The sequence below is a fragment of the Oncorhynchus gorbuscha genome, linkage group LG05, assembly GCF_021184085.1.
Source record: "Oncorhynchus gorbuscha isolate QuinsamMale2020 ecotype Even-year linkage group LG05, OgorEven_v1.0, whole genome shotgun sequence".
Classification (NCBI taxonomy): Eukaryota; Metazoa; Chordata; class Actinopteri; order Salmoniformes; family Salmonidae; genus Oncorhynchus; species Oncorhynchus gorbuscha.
The window spans coordinates 74753942-74766075 of NC_060177.1; the positions used below are offsets into that span (position 1 = coordinate 74753942).

At 40.3% G+C, this 12134-nt stretch overlaps 1 protein-coding gene and 1 non-coding gene across 2 annotated transcripts; both read right to left on the bottom strand.

Moving 5' to 3' along the window:
• Positions 1-1201: 1201 nt before the first annotated feature.
• On the bottom strand, positions 1202-10925 carry LOC124036492 (nucleolysin TIA-1-like). Its single transcript, XM_046351148.1, is given in 13 exon segments — positions 1202-4559; positions 4684-4825; positions 4944-5028; positions 5119-5214; positions 5440-5548; positions 5683-5758; positions 5904-5991; positions 7873-7927; positions 9113-9211; positions 9616-9662; positions 9665-9711; positions 10629-10684; positions 10789-10925. Coding segments are annotated over 12 exon segments (1041 nt in total). The 5' UTR covers positions 10667-10684; positions 10789-10925; the 3' UTR covers positions 1202-4400.
• A 1102-nt stretch (positions 10926-12027) lies between these two features.
• Positions 12028-12098, bottom strand: trnag-ccc. Its single transcript has one exon. It is a non-coding gene; the product is annotated as a tRNA-Gly (tRNA).
• Between the last annotated feature and the right edge of the window lie 36 nt (positions 12099-12134).

Below are 12134 nucleotides of genomic sequence, written 5' to 3' on the forward strand. Positions count from 1 at the left end.
TTTTGAGACTGTAATCGAACCCACAAATGCTGATGCTCCAGATACTCAACTGGTCTAAATAAGGCCATTTTTATTGCTCATTTAAGCAGAACAACCATTTTCAGCTGTGTTAACATAATTGAAAAAGGGTTTTCTAATCATCAATTAGCCTTTTAAAATGATCAACTTGGATTAGCTAACCCAATGTGCCATTGGAACACAGGAGTGATGGTTGCTGATAATGGGCCTCTGTATGCCTATTCCATTAAAAATCTGCTATTTCCAGCTACAATAGTAATTTACAACATTAATGTCTACACTGTATTTCTGATAAATTTGATGTTATTTTAATGGACAAAAACACATCAATAGGATCTCACTAGTTCATGCTTGGCTCTGCCCACCTCCTTGCATGTTCTCCCTAGTATGATTAATTTACTCCAACAGGCTCTGGTCTATCTTGCGTTAGTTATAAAACATATTTGGTGAAACCAAATATGCCCCTGAACAAGGCAGTTAACCCACTGTTCCTAGGCTGTCATTGTAAATAACTATTTGTTCTTAACGGACTTGCCAAGTTAAATAAAAAAATTGTAGGCAGAACAAGCAAGGAGGTGAGCAAGCAAGTTCCTATTGTCATGTACTTGTATATTTTCTTTTGGGAACGCTTTCGGTGTTCCTGTTGAATAACTAAATTAGCCCCTTGCACTCCTTGTAAACAATATTTTCAGAAACTTTTGCAACGGGTTATGTCTACAAAACTTAGTGCACTCTGTTAGAAACACATTTTAGTTGAGAACAGAAACCTGAAATCGGGCTTTTCTTCGCTGACAAAATAAGCACTTCGTCAGCCCAGTTCCGTCTTGCTCCATTCTCCCCCACTGCCAGAACTGGGCTTCCTCCAATGATGCATATAAACCCAAATCAATGGCTCTCTTTCCTAACCATGTTTAGTGAGAGGAATAGAAATTTCAACCTGATGCTTCAGATTTATACATCTGGTAAAACACATATCCTTGTTCTGTGGTACAACTACAAGAACCACAACAAAGGAAGCACATATTGAAGTTGTTTGTTCCCCATGCCCCTAACACCCCTCAATGTGTGATTTGGTTGTAATGATCGTATCACACTTCAATCTCTATAATAAAACAAACTTTTATATGCACTTGGAATACTTGTTTGAATATTTTCCACTCTACTAATCACACAGAACAGAAAATTGTTTTTGCACATCAGCAATTTAATTGGACAAAGCAAGAACACATTGGTTATTACAGTAGCAGAAACATTATCAAACCCCAGAGTAAAACAATTTTCAAAACAAAAGTTTTGAAAATGTCTGTAGGCACTGCCTAATCTTTAATGATATTGTGTCCATTAAAAGCAATCAACTCTAAGGCAACACAATGGGTCTGGTCCCTCTGGTATTAAAACATGTTCAAGGGGAAACAGCACACATTTCAGATTCATTCAGGTTTTTCCATAAAAAAATACTGATCTTACTTCATAGAAAATGGCAGAAAACTCAATTTATGCACAGAATTACTATTCAAAGTAAAAATTGTATTCATTTTTGCATTGCATAGCAATGCTGTCTTTTCCCTTCCTGGTTGCACATGTATCACTATGCCAGTTACCATGGATATGCATTTGATAATGCTGCTACTAATAATGTTTAATTTATTCAGTTATCGAAACAAAGAAAGCAAACAAGCTCCCTTAGTGAACATTTGGATTTTCCTTCATACAGCTTGAAATCAAGGTATGGTTATTTACACATTAAGCAAATGTTGAGGCCATCCAAAATATAAAGGGGAAAGGTGGAATGCAAAAAGAAACCTTGGAAATCAAATTTGTAAAAACAAGAGAATACTGTGCAATATTTGTCTGCCCCTACAGAAAGAAAGCAGTGGCATCTATCCCTGCAATTGGCTGAATTGAAAACAAAATGAAAGGAAAAAATAATAATAAAGTTACCCATTTTATTACTTCAAACCCCCCAAAAAGTGAAGGAGCCATTACTTTTGACATGATTCATTGCATCAAACTCTAAATGGATTATTATTCTTAAATCAAAAGCGATTTATTTTGACTTTAAGTCCTTATGAAAATGGGTTTGAGACAGTGTAAACATACCAAAAATGGCGCAAATCCTAAAGTCTCTCCTTAAGTGATATTAATTTAAAATGGTACAGCACTGGCCATGTACAGTCCGTCTAACAAGGGCAGCATAATACGTGTGGTTTATTCCAGTACTCCATGGCTCCCCTTAACCTCCTATGAAATCAGTTTCATGAGCCTATGCAGGGGTAAACTTCCCCTTCAAATTCCATGTACCAACAAGTCTTAGTCTGCCCCAAGAGGCAGAGATATAACACAGATCCCTGTGGTGCTCCAGATCATCAGTGTGTGGGGTATCCTGTGGATCCCAGACCGGCCTGGTTTGCTAGCATACTCCCATTCAATCCCTGTGTAACTTCCATAACCCCACCATTACTGTGGGCACTCACACCTGTCCACCCAGCACTGGCCAGTAAGTGACTGCAAACAGGGGGGGGAGAAAAAAAAAAAAACACCAGCAGGTTAAAGAGGCGAAAGCAAGACAGGCTTAATACCAAACGGCACCCTATTCCCTTTATAGTGTACTACTTTTGTCCAGGGCCCTGAAAAAGTAGTGCACTACATAGGGGAGCCATTTTGGACTCAAGCAGACTGCACACACAACAAAAACTGAGCAAGCGTCAGCTGAGGACAGAACATGCGAGCCCACGAGGGTCAGGGTATGTCAGGGGATCAGCACAAAACTAAGACAGCAGAGAATATGGTAGGGAGAGAGAAAGGGATTTGATATTAAAAAGGGAAACAGAGCGAAGGATGGTATTTGTGAGTGTGGGTATGCAGACAGAGCACAGGCTCAGTGTATTAGATTAGTCATGATCAACTGGTTTAGCTTTACATAAAATATGTTTGCATGCATCTTGAGTCCTTGTATCCAACCCGAAGTTGCTGAAATGGGTCAATGAACGGCTGAAGTGGGACTAGCTGCGTTTAAATTTGGCTTTAAAGTTGAATTTTAAACATCTTCCCTGAATCCTGTAACACTGCAAATGAATAACAAAAATGTGACTGTTTCATGCCAAAACCCCATTCATGACTTGTTTTTCCTGATCAAATCTTTAGCAACATCCAGTATGAAACAAATACCTGAAGGGAAAAGTTACCATTTGAACGGTCAGTACATCTGGTATTGGCAACATTGACTGATGAGTTCAACGTAGTAAGAGTTGGGGAGCCTGTAGCTCAGACAGATTGATTTTAGGATTTAAAACAGTTTCAGAACAGCCCTTGTCAGGAGTTGTCAACTATAATTACCAGGCATTATTGCTTAACTATTTCTTTGTAGCCTAATATTTCCTCATAAGAATATTTGCATGGACTCACAATTTTGGTGGGATGTTTACATACAATCTAGTTAAGTAACTCTGCAATTTCTATTTCCAAAACAGTAAGATTTAGGATTTCAGAAAATTATTCCAAGTTACTCCATATTTTGGTTCTCTAGATTAGAGAAAAACAAGAACTAAAAAAAAACTGTGGTAAACTCATTATCAAAGTTTCTCCTGTTGTAAGAGCAGTTAACAGGATTTGTCAAACCCAATTCTACCAATTTGAGACAAGCAAATGACCAGTCATATGTAGCTATAATCTACCAACTCAAATTCATACAACATCCCATTTCAAGTAGCAATGTCTTAACTCAGGAGACAAAAAAAATCTTATTCAACAAATTAAGGGCAAATTAAAGTTCTGAGTAAAAACAAGTGTGCATGAAGTAACAAAAGATGACATGGCACTTAAAATAATAACGTGGATGCGACACGTGCACACTAAGATGTATCCCTCTGCACTGGGAAGAGCTTCAGAGGGCAGGGCAGCAGGTCCCTTTCTGTGTATTCAACAATCCCAGTTTCCTCACTGTCTAGGACGATGTAGTTCATTGAGCGGACACTCGCATCTGGCGACAAGTCCAATTAGACCCAGAATAGTGGCCATTTTGAAAGGCCAAAAAGGACATTAATTAATGCTCTTTTTATATATATAAAAAAAGAAAAAGGATCAAACTCAGATGGGGAAAAAAGGATGAAATTGCTGTTATGTTGACCAATAAATCACAAATTAAATCTTTGATTATATCTTTTTTTAAATGCGTTTTTTCTGTCTTTGTCCTCATAAGCTGGATATGGTGGAGAGAGTGAAGGTTGGAGGACATCTTTGGCTCCTTCCTTCCCCTGGCCAGAGCTGCAGGCGACTGGGCTGGAGCCTAGCTGCCCTTGGGAAGCCCAGCCAAAGACACTCAGACATTCAGCTGCAGCCTTGTTGCTGGAGGGGAGGGGAGCCCTGCAGATGTCCTTGTGCACTTACTGAAAACCCTGCTGGTTCCAGGCCTGGGCCTGGCCGTAAACGCCATAGGTGGGTACCTGCCACCCATTGGGGACATACTGGCCAATCTGCTGGGCATTGCCGTACCACTGGGCATACTGGCCATAGGGCTGGGCTGCAAAGCCCACTTTGTTCTGCTGCAGGGGAGAGAGGACAACAGTGTAAGAGTGTGTGCCTGTGTATGCATGTGTGCGTAAGCTGTGCATAAGCTGTGCATAAGCTATGCCGATGAGTGGAAGCCTCTGGGCTCTTGCTTCATACCTGGGGAACTTGCTGAACCTGCTGCATAGAGCTAATCATGTCCGGGGTCTCTTTACCCCAGTAACACTTCACCATATGTCCCTCTATCGAAGTACCATTCACAGACACAATTGCATGGGCTGCTCCCTCGTGAGAGTTAAACCTGAACAGAGAGGAGTCAAAATATGGTGCTAGGTACTGAGGAACATTGGCAGAAAATTGTATTTCAATGATACTAAGTCTTTGTCAGAGGTTTAGCAATTTTTCATCTCATGGCATACCTCACAAAGGAATATCCTTTGTCTGGGAACACACGGATTTCCATGATTTGTCCAAAGGGGGTGAAGGTCTGTCTCATCAATTGTTCTAGAAAACAGGAGGGAGGCATGTCAAAGAACCCTCTCTCTCACACACACACACAACAGAAAGTAAACAGTTGAATGACAGACTACCAACCTGTTAGACCGGTGCTGACTCCCCCACAGTACACAGTGCAGTTACTGGGGCTTGACTGGTTCACTACCTCATCAAAGGCCAGGTGCTTGGTGTTGGCTATTGGGAACAGGAGAATGAAAGTTAATACATTACCATTCAACAAAATAAGAAGATCTTAGGGGCTCCATTGATCACACAATGGAGTAAAATGTATGACATTGTTCTCTGAACTCAACCAGTGTTAGAGGATAAAATAGAGAATATAGTTGTAAGATAAAAACCTAACATTTCTTCACAATGACAAATGCGCTGGAAACCAATGACTATCTTGCCTGGACTCACTTTCATAGGTGGTTTTAGGGGCTGGGGGTTTTCTAGTGGCCCAGTTGGTCCTGATCTGTCTGCCACCTAGCCATTGGCCACCCATCTGCTGAATGGCATTCTCTGCATCCTGTGGGTAGTAAAAGAGATTCATCATATGACCCATCTACCAAATGATAATGTTGACTACATTTACAGGAAACTCTTGCATTATGAGTTATTATGACCCCCCCATAAGTGATTACGTCCATCTGTAACACTTACCCACTTGTTGAAGAAAGAGACAAAACCATAGCCTTTAGATTTCCCTGTGGCAATATCTTTGACCACACGAGCATCCCTGAGGAGAAACACACCATTCACTCAATAAGGAGTAATGTGACCATGTAAACAAATTACTGACTGATATCACACCAATTACTCTTCAGGACTTAAGCTATCCAATGTAACCCTGTGATAGACATTAGTGTTTGTAAGGTACATACGATATCCTCCCAAATGGGCCGAAGGCAGCTTTGACATCATCTGTTGTGATTTCGGGGCTGAGATCTCCAACAAAGACATGGAAATGATCTGTTGGGAGGACATGAGACAACAATTGTGACTCCTTGCTGGATGCAGCACATTGTGAAGAAATTGAGAGATTAGCAATTCCATATTAACAGAATGATGCAGACTGATTTTTCCCTTTAAAATGTAAACTCAGCAAAAAAGAAAAATGTCCTTTTTTCAGGACCCTGTCTTTCAAAGACAATTTGTAAAAATCCAAATAAATTCACAGATCTTCATTGTAGAGGGTTTAAACACTGTTTCCCATGCTTATTCAATGAACCATAAACAATTAATGAACTCCACCTGTGGGGAGGGTGGGGGGGGACTCAGGGTCCCTGCTCATCTGCAAGGACGTGCCTTAGGCACCCTACAAGGATACATGAGAACTGCAGATGTGGCCAGGGCAATAAATTGCAATGTCCGTACTGTGAGACGCCTAAGACAGTGCTACAGGGAGACGGGACGGACAGCAGACCACGTGTAACACCTGCACAGGATCGGTATATCCGAACATCACACCTGCGGGACAGGTACAAGATGGCAACAACAACTGCCCAAGTTACTCCAGGAAGGCACAATCCCTCCATCAGTGCTCAGACTGTGCGAAATAGGCTGAGAGAGGCTGGACTGAGGGCTTTTAAGCCCGTTGTAAGGCCTGTCATCACCAGACATCACAGGCAACAACATTGCCTCTGGGCACAAACCCACCGTCGCTGGACCAGACAGGACTGGCAAAAAGTGCTCTTCACTGACGAGTTGCAGTTGTCTCACCGGGGGTGATGGTCAGATTCGCATTTATCTTTGAAGGAACGAGCGTTACACCGAGGCCTGTACTCTGGAGCGGTTTGGAGTTGGAGGGTCCGTCATAGTCTGGGGCGGTGTGACACAGCATCATCGGACTGAGCTTGTTGTCATTGCAGGCAATCTCCGATGTACATTACAGGGAAGACATCCTCCTCCCTCATGTGGTACCAATCCTGACATGACCCTCCAGCATGATAATGCCACCAGCCATACTGCTTGTTCTGTGCGTGATATTCTGCAAGACAGGAATGTCAGTATTCTGCCCGGATCTCAATTCCATTGAGCACTTCTGGGACCTGTTGGATCGGAGGGTGAGGGCTATGGCCATTCGCCCCCAGAAGTGTCTGGGAACTTGCAGGTGCCTTGGTGGAGAGTGGGGTAACAGCTCACAGCAAGAACTGGCAGATCTGGTGCAGTCCACAAGGAGGAGATGCACTGCAGTACTTAATGCAGCTGGTGGCCTCACCAGATACTTACTGTTACTTCTGATCCCCCTTTGTTCAGGGTCACATTAATCCATTTCTGTTAGTCACATATCTGTGGAACTTGTTCAGTTTGTCAGTTGTTGAATCTTATGTTCATACAAATATTTACATGTTAAGTTCTCTGAAACTAAATGCAATTGACAGTGAGAGGACGTTTCTTTTTTTGATGAGTTGACTGCAAAGTTAAAACCATACAACTCTATGCACAATGACTACATTTAACAATGATCACTGAACATTTTTCTAAAACACTTTTACTTGAACAGTGCAGAAAGTAAGTAACAGAATGACAGAACAAACCACACAAATTGTAATTCTCTTACCAAATGTTGCAACTGCACTGTTCAAGTAAATGCGTTTAGTAAAATCTTCAGCAGAAATTGTTCGAAGTAGTCCTTGTGCATAGAATTGTATGGTTTGTTTACCTTTGCAATAATTGTCTTTAGTTATAAATATTTTAAAGTGAAAATTCTGAGTCTCTGCATCATTCTGTTACAGTGGAGTTGTCCATATAGAGATGTATTTGTATATCTATGGTGTGAAAGACCACATTTACAGAGAGAACCTCACTATTTTCCTATGGAACTAACTGATAAGGGAGCTGGGCACTTACTGCTTGTGTCTTTCTTCTGACTGCTTGGTGTTGTGGCCCAGTTGACTTTAACCTCCTAGAGAGAGAGAATTACCATATTAGAGACATTTCCCTCAGATTACAGACCAAAGAATTTGAAAACAAATCCAATTTTGATAAACACCCACATTTTAATTTAATTTCACTTTTCTTCATGATCTATTTCACTTGCTTTGGCAATGTAAACATGTTTCCCATGCCAATAAAACCCCTTAAATTGAGAGTGCGATAGTGAGCAGGCTAGATGTTTATATAATTTTGATACAGTGGGCTATATTACTACCTCAGTTTCTGTGGTGCAGTCTGAGAAACAAATGAGCCACCTGACCAAACGCAGAGTGAATCTCAATGCCTTTACAAGCAGAGAACAGAACATGGAAGAACTGTGCACTCCATAAACAAGTGGACTATAAACTACTGAGTAAAAGGTCCAAGTAACAAAGGACTTACAAACCAGTGACATTATCAACTTGTATTACTCCTCAAATGGTCCTTCATTACCTGCTGAGGATAAAATAATTGGCACTGAATATATATTTCTCCTGAGGTTAGACCCTATATGTATTGTGAAGCTGTGAGTCTGGAAAAGGTACTGAAATTGTTTTAGATTTATCACAACACGGCAGTGATCGGGAGTCCCATAGGGCGGCGCACAATTGCCCCAGCGTCATCCGGGTTAGGGAGGATTTGGCTGAGGTAGGCTGTTATTGTAAATAAGAATTTGTTCATAACTGGCTTCCCTAGTTTATAAATATATACGAAGAAGAAAAAAGCATACCGATTGTTTTATTTTACAAAACCAGCGATGGGTCAAGAACATTTTAATCTCTAATATATAGTCAATCAACCACTAAGACAGAAATGCACTTGATGTCCATACAACAGAACTAACCTAGTCCATATTTGGAGCAATAGGATTATATATATTACACACGAACATGCCTGGTAGTCAGCATTGGAACCAACTGTGGTGGTTAAGCCTATATTTGGAATCAGATCACATCTTTCAGTCTCATTTAATCTGGGGAATCAAAGTACTTACCTGTGGACGGGAAGTCGGAATAAGCCATTCTCACAAAGCAAATCAATACATGACTTTGCCATTTCAACATTGTTGAGAAACTCACTGCCTGACACAGCTAATCCTAATAGTTTTTGCCTACTGGTTGCTCAAAACCATAACTCACCCATCCCAACTCAACTTGTAGATACGATAGCTTACCTTACCCATAATTTTACGTCCATTCATGGCAGACAGCGAAGCAGCAGCATGCCTGTGTTCATAGAACTCCACAAAGCAGTATGGATCATTGCCTGCAGTCTGTAAGATAACAAGAGTTACAATGAGTATGTTTACATGCACACTAATAACGCCATATTAAACTGATCATGGCAGTAGGCAGATTATGCAAGTCATAAACACATTACTCTGCTTATCTTAAATCAGCATAAGGTCAAAACCAAGTAAGCAAACCAGTATTTTTTGGGGGCAATCTTTCAAATCATTAGGACATGTAAACACCTTAAATTCAGGATTGCTGCTGTGTTTGATCTGCGTATGTGCTTGCACCAGCCGAGCAAGCCTCCCTCTTTAGAGCGAGTGTGTTCAGCACAATTGAATACAAGTTCACATGCAAATATGCTTCCCAAAAAGAACATGAACATAATCAAGCAACTAACATATTAATCCAACTATGTAATTCTCTTGGGTCCAGGAATACTCACATCAAAAATCATTTTACAGCTCTTGCAGGGGCCGATCTGTGTGAAACCTGTAGGATGAGGGGCTCAGTGACATCCCTAGACAGATTCCCTACATACCTGGAGGGAAAAAACAAGCACGTGACTAGGAAGTTCTAAGCAAGTTTAGCTACTTCTTCCAGGGAAGCAAAATGTAGGGTACACTGCTGCACTTACAATTAGCCAGAACAGTAGAGTTACTTCAGTGAGACAACTAACCTTATCTAACCCTTGCGTTTGACGCATATTTCGTTTAAAGCAACTTCTGGCCGTCCCCCCAAAAATCTGACTCTCGTTTACGTGGCTATCATCCCCAGCAGCCGGTAGAAAGGCATGCATTGCATGACTCTTGGAGTTGGGCCTCGCGGAGTCCCTTGCTTGTTGGAATGTATGGAAGTAAGCGAGTTAGCCAGCTATCTATCATATTAAACTCAAATCCAGAACATAATTTTGGTTACCGATTAAATGTAATACTGGGCAAATTGGCTAACGCCAGAGCACAAATTAGTGGATGACACGCCTGTCTGCATATTTGTCACGAAAGTATGGTTGTTAGCTGAAATTTAGCCAATGATTGCTGCTTTGACAAGACGGTAACGTTAAAAGTAACCGTAGTAGCGCATTTCTGTTATGGACATATGAATAAAAACAATATCAAGTAACTAGCTAGTAGTTAGCTGGTTAGAACGATATATATATATATATAGCTAGTCTATTGAGACGTAGGTAGCTAACGTTAGCTGGTTAGCTAACTATAACTCGTTTTCGTTTCGGCGAAAGCGAACGAGCAGCTAGCTAGCCAACTGTGTTCTGACTAATCTCGAGCCATAGACTGGCCCGATTGAGTTACACCATCTACATCAATAATGGTCACACATTGACAGATAACAAGACATTAGTACATGGACGTTTTTAAATGCTGGAACACACTTTATTATAGACACATGTAAAAGTAGCTAGCTACTGCTAGCCAGCCCGCGTTAATGTTAGTTACTTACAGGGTTTTGGGCTGTTCGTCGTCCATCATCATCATCATGTTTTCGTATGTCGCGCCCTGCGAGAGTAATCAGTGTATGGTATTTTGAGGGATACACACGCACTTTCTGATACAGTTCATGCAGACTTACAGGAGTATTTATAAAAAGGGGCACAAATCACCTCAGTCGCTGACTGTGGAAACCAGCCGTGATCAGCTTGTATGAACAATGGGTGCACAGCCGAATTGGAAGATGGCGGAAAATAAGAGCGGATGTCCACGGTCGCATGCGCAATGAATGGACCAAATAATGTGTAACACACTTCAGCTGCAGGCGTCAGTAAAACCACTATTTCGAAACCATATCTGCTTGTAATCTTGCGTTTTATAATGACGACCTTTTAAGTGACATTACCAAGACACTGGCGATGAACAAATCCCGACATTGTCTGGGACAAAACTTGGTTGATGCCTTACAAATATTGTGCACTTTAAAATTCTACATAAGATATACGATATATCCATGTAATTATATGTGGCCATTGATGATATCTGCGTTTTCTGTGAAAAATGTGAAAATCTGACACACTTGTTCTATGAAAGTAAATCTGTGATAGATTTTTGGGAAAGCATTGCAGAATAGTTATTTACCATTTTGAACACCACCCATGTTTTTGACATGAAGGATATAATATGTTACTATTGCAATAATAACAAGACCATTGAAATGATTGTGATTTTTTTTATTCTTGTTGCCAAATACTTTATACACAAACAAAAATTCCAGAATTCTATACCAACATTGAATTGAATTGAGACATTATCCCTAGTGAATAACAAATATAATATAATCTTCCTGAATCATTATAATGCATTTTTTTCCCGAGTGAATACAATTGCACTATAATTTTTTATTTTATTTATTTATATATTATTATTATTTTATTTAATATTTTCTTGTTTATACATGTGTTGTGTTTTGTTAGACATGTTTGATGTAGCGATGTAAATTGTTTATTTTGTATTGTAAATATAAAAAATATTTAAAAAATGGTGATGAACAAAAAATAACACACGTCTTGGAAACTCACGTGACATTGTAGCTAACGTTAGAGTCAGAGATAGGGGTTGACAATGCAATAATTCTACAATAATAATTTCGTCGGTGCTTATATTTGTCTTATTACACACAAATATACAAGTGTGCATTGGGAATGTGTTTTTTTGCAAATCCAAACTTCCCTTGAGTGGGGCCAGGGTGGGTTTAGTAGTTGGACCTTTGGAAATCTTTGGTTCGCTTTCAAGTGAGATGAAAGCATCCAAATACATAGGTGACGGTGGATGTGTTACTGAATATATCATTTGGTTTCTTCACCACCTTTTTGATTTGGAATTTGGCGAGAACAAATAAATAAAATATGTGCGCCGCCCGGGAATCGAACCCGGGTCGAAAGAATGGGAATCTTCCATGATACCATTACACCAGCGGCGCTGATGACATAAGAGATAAATACAGTGATAATACTAA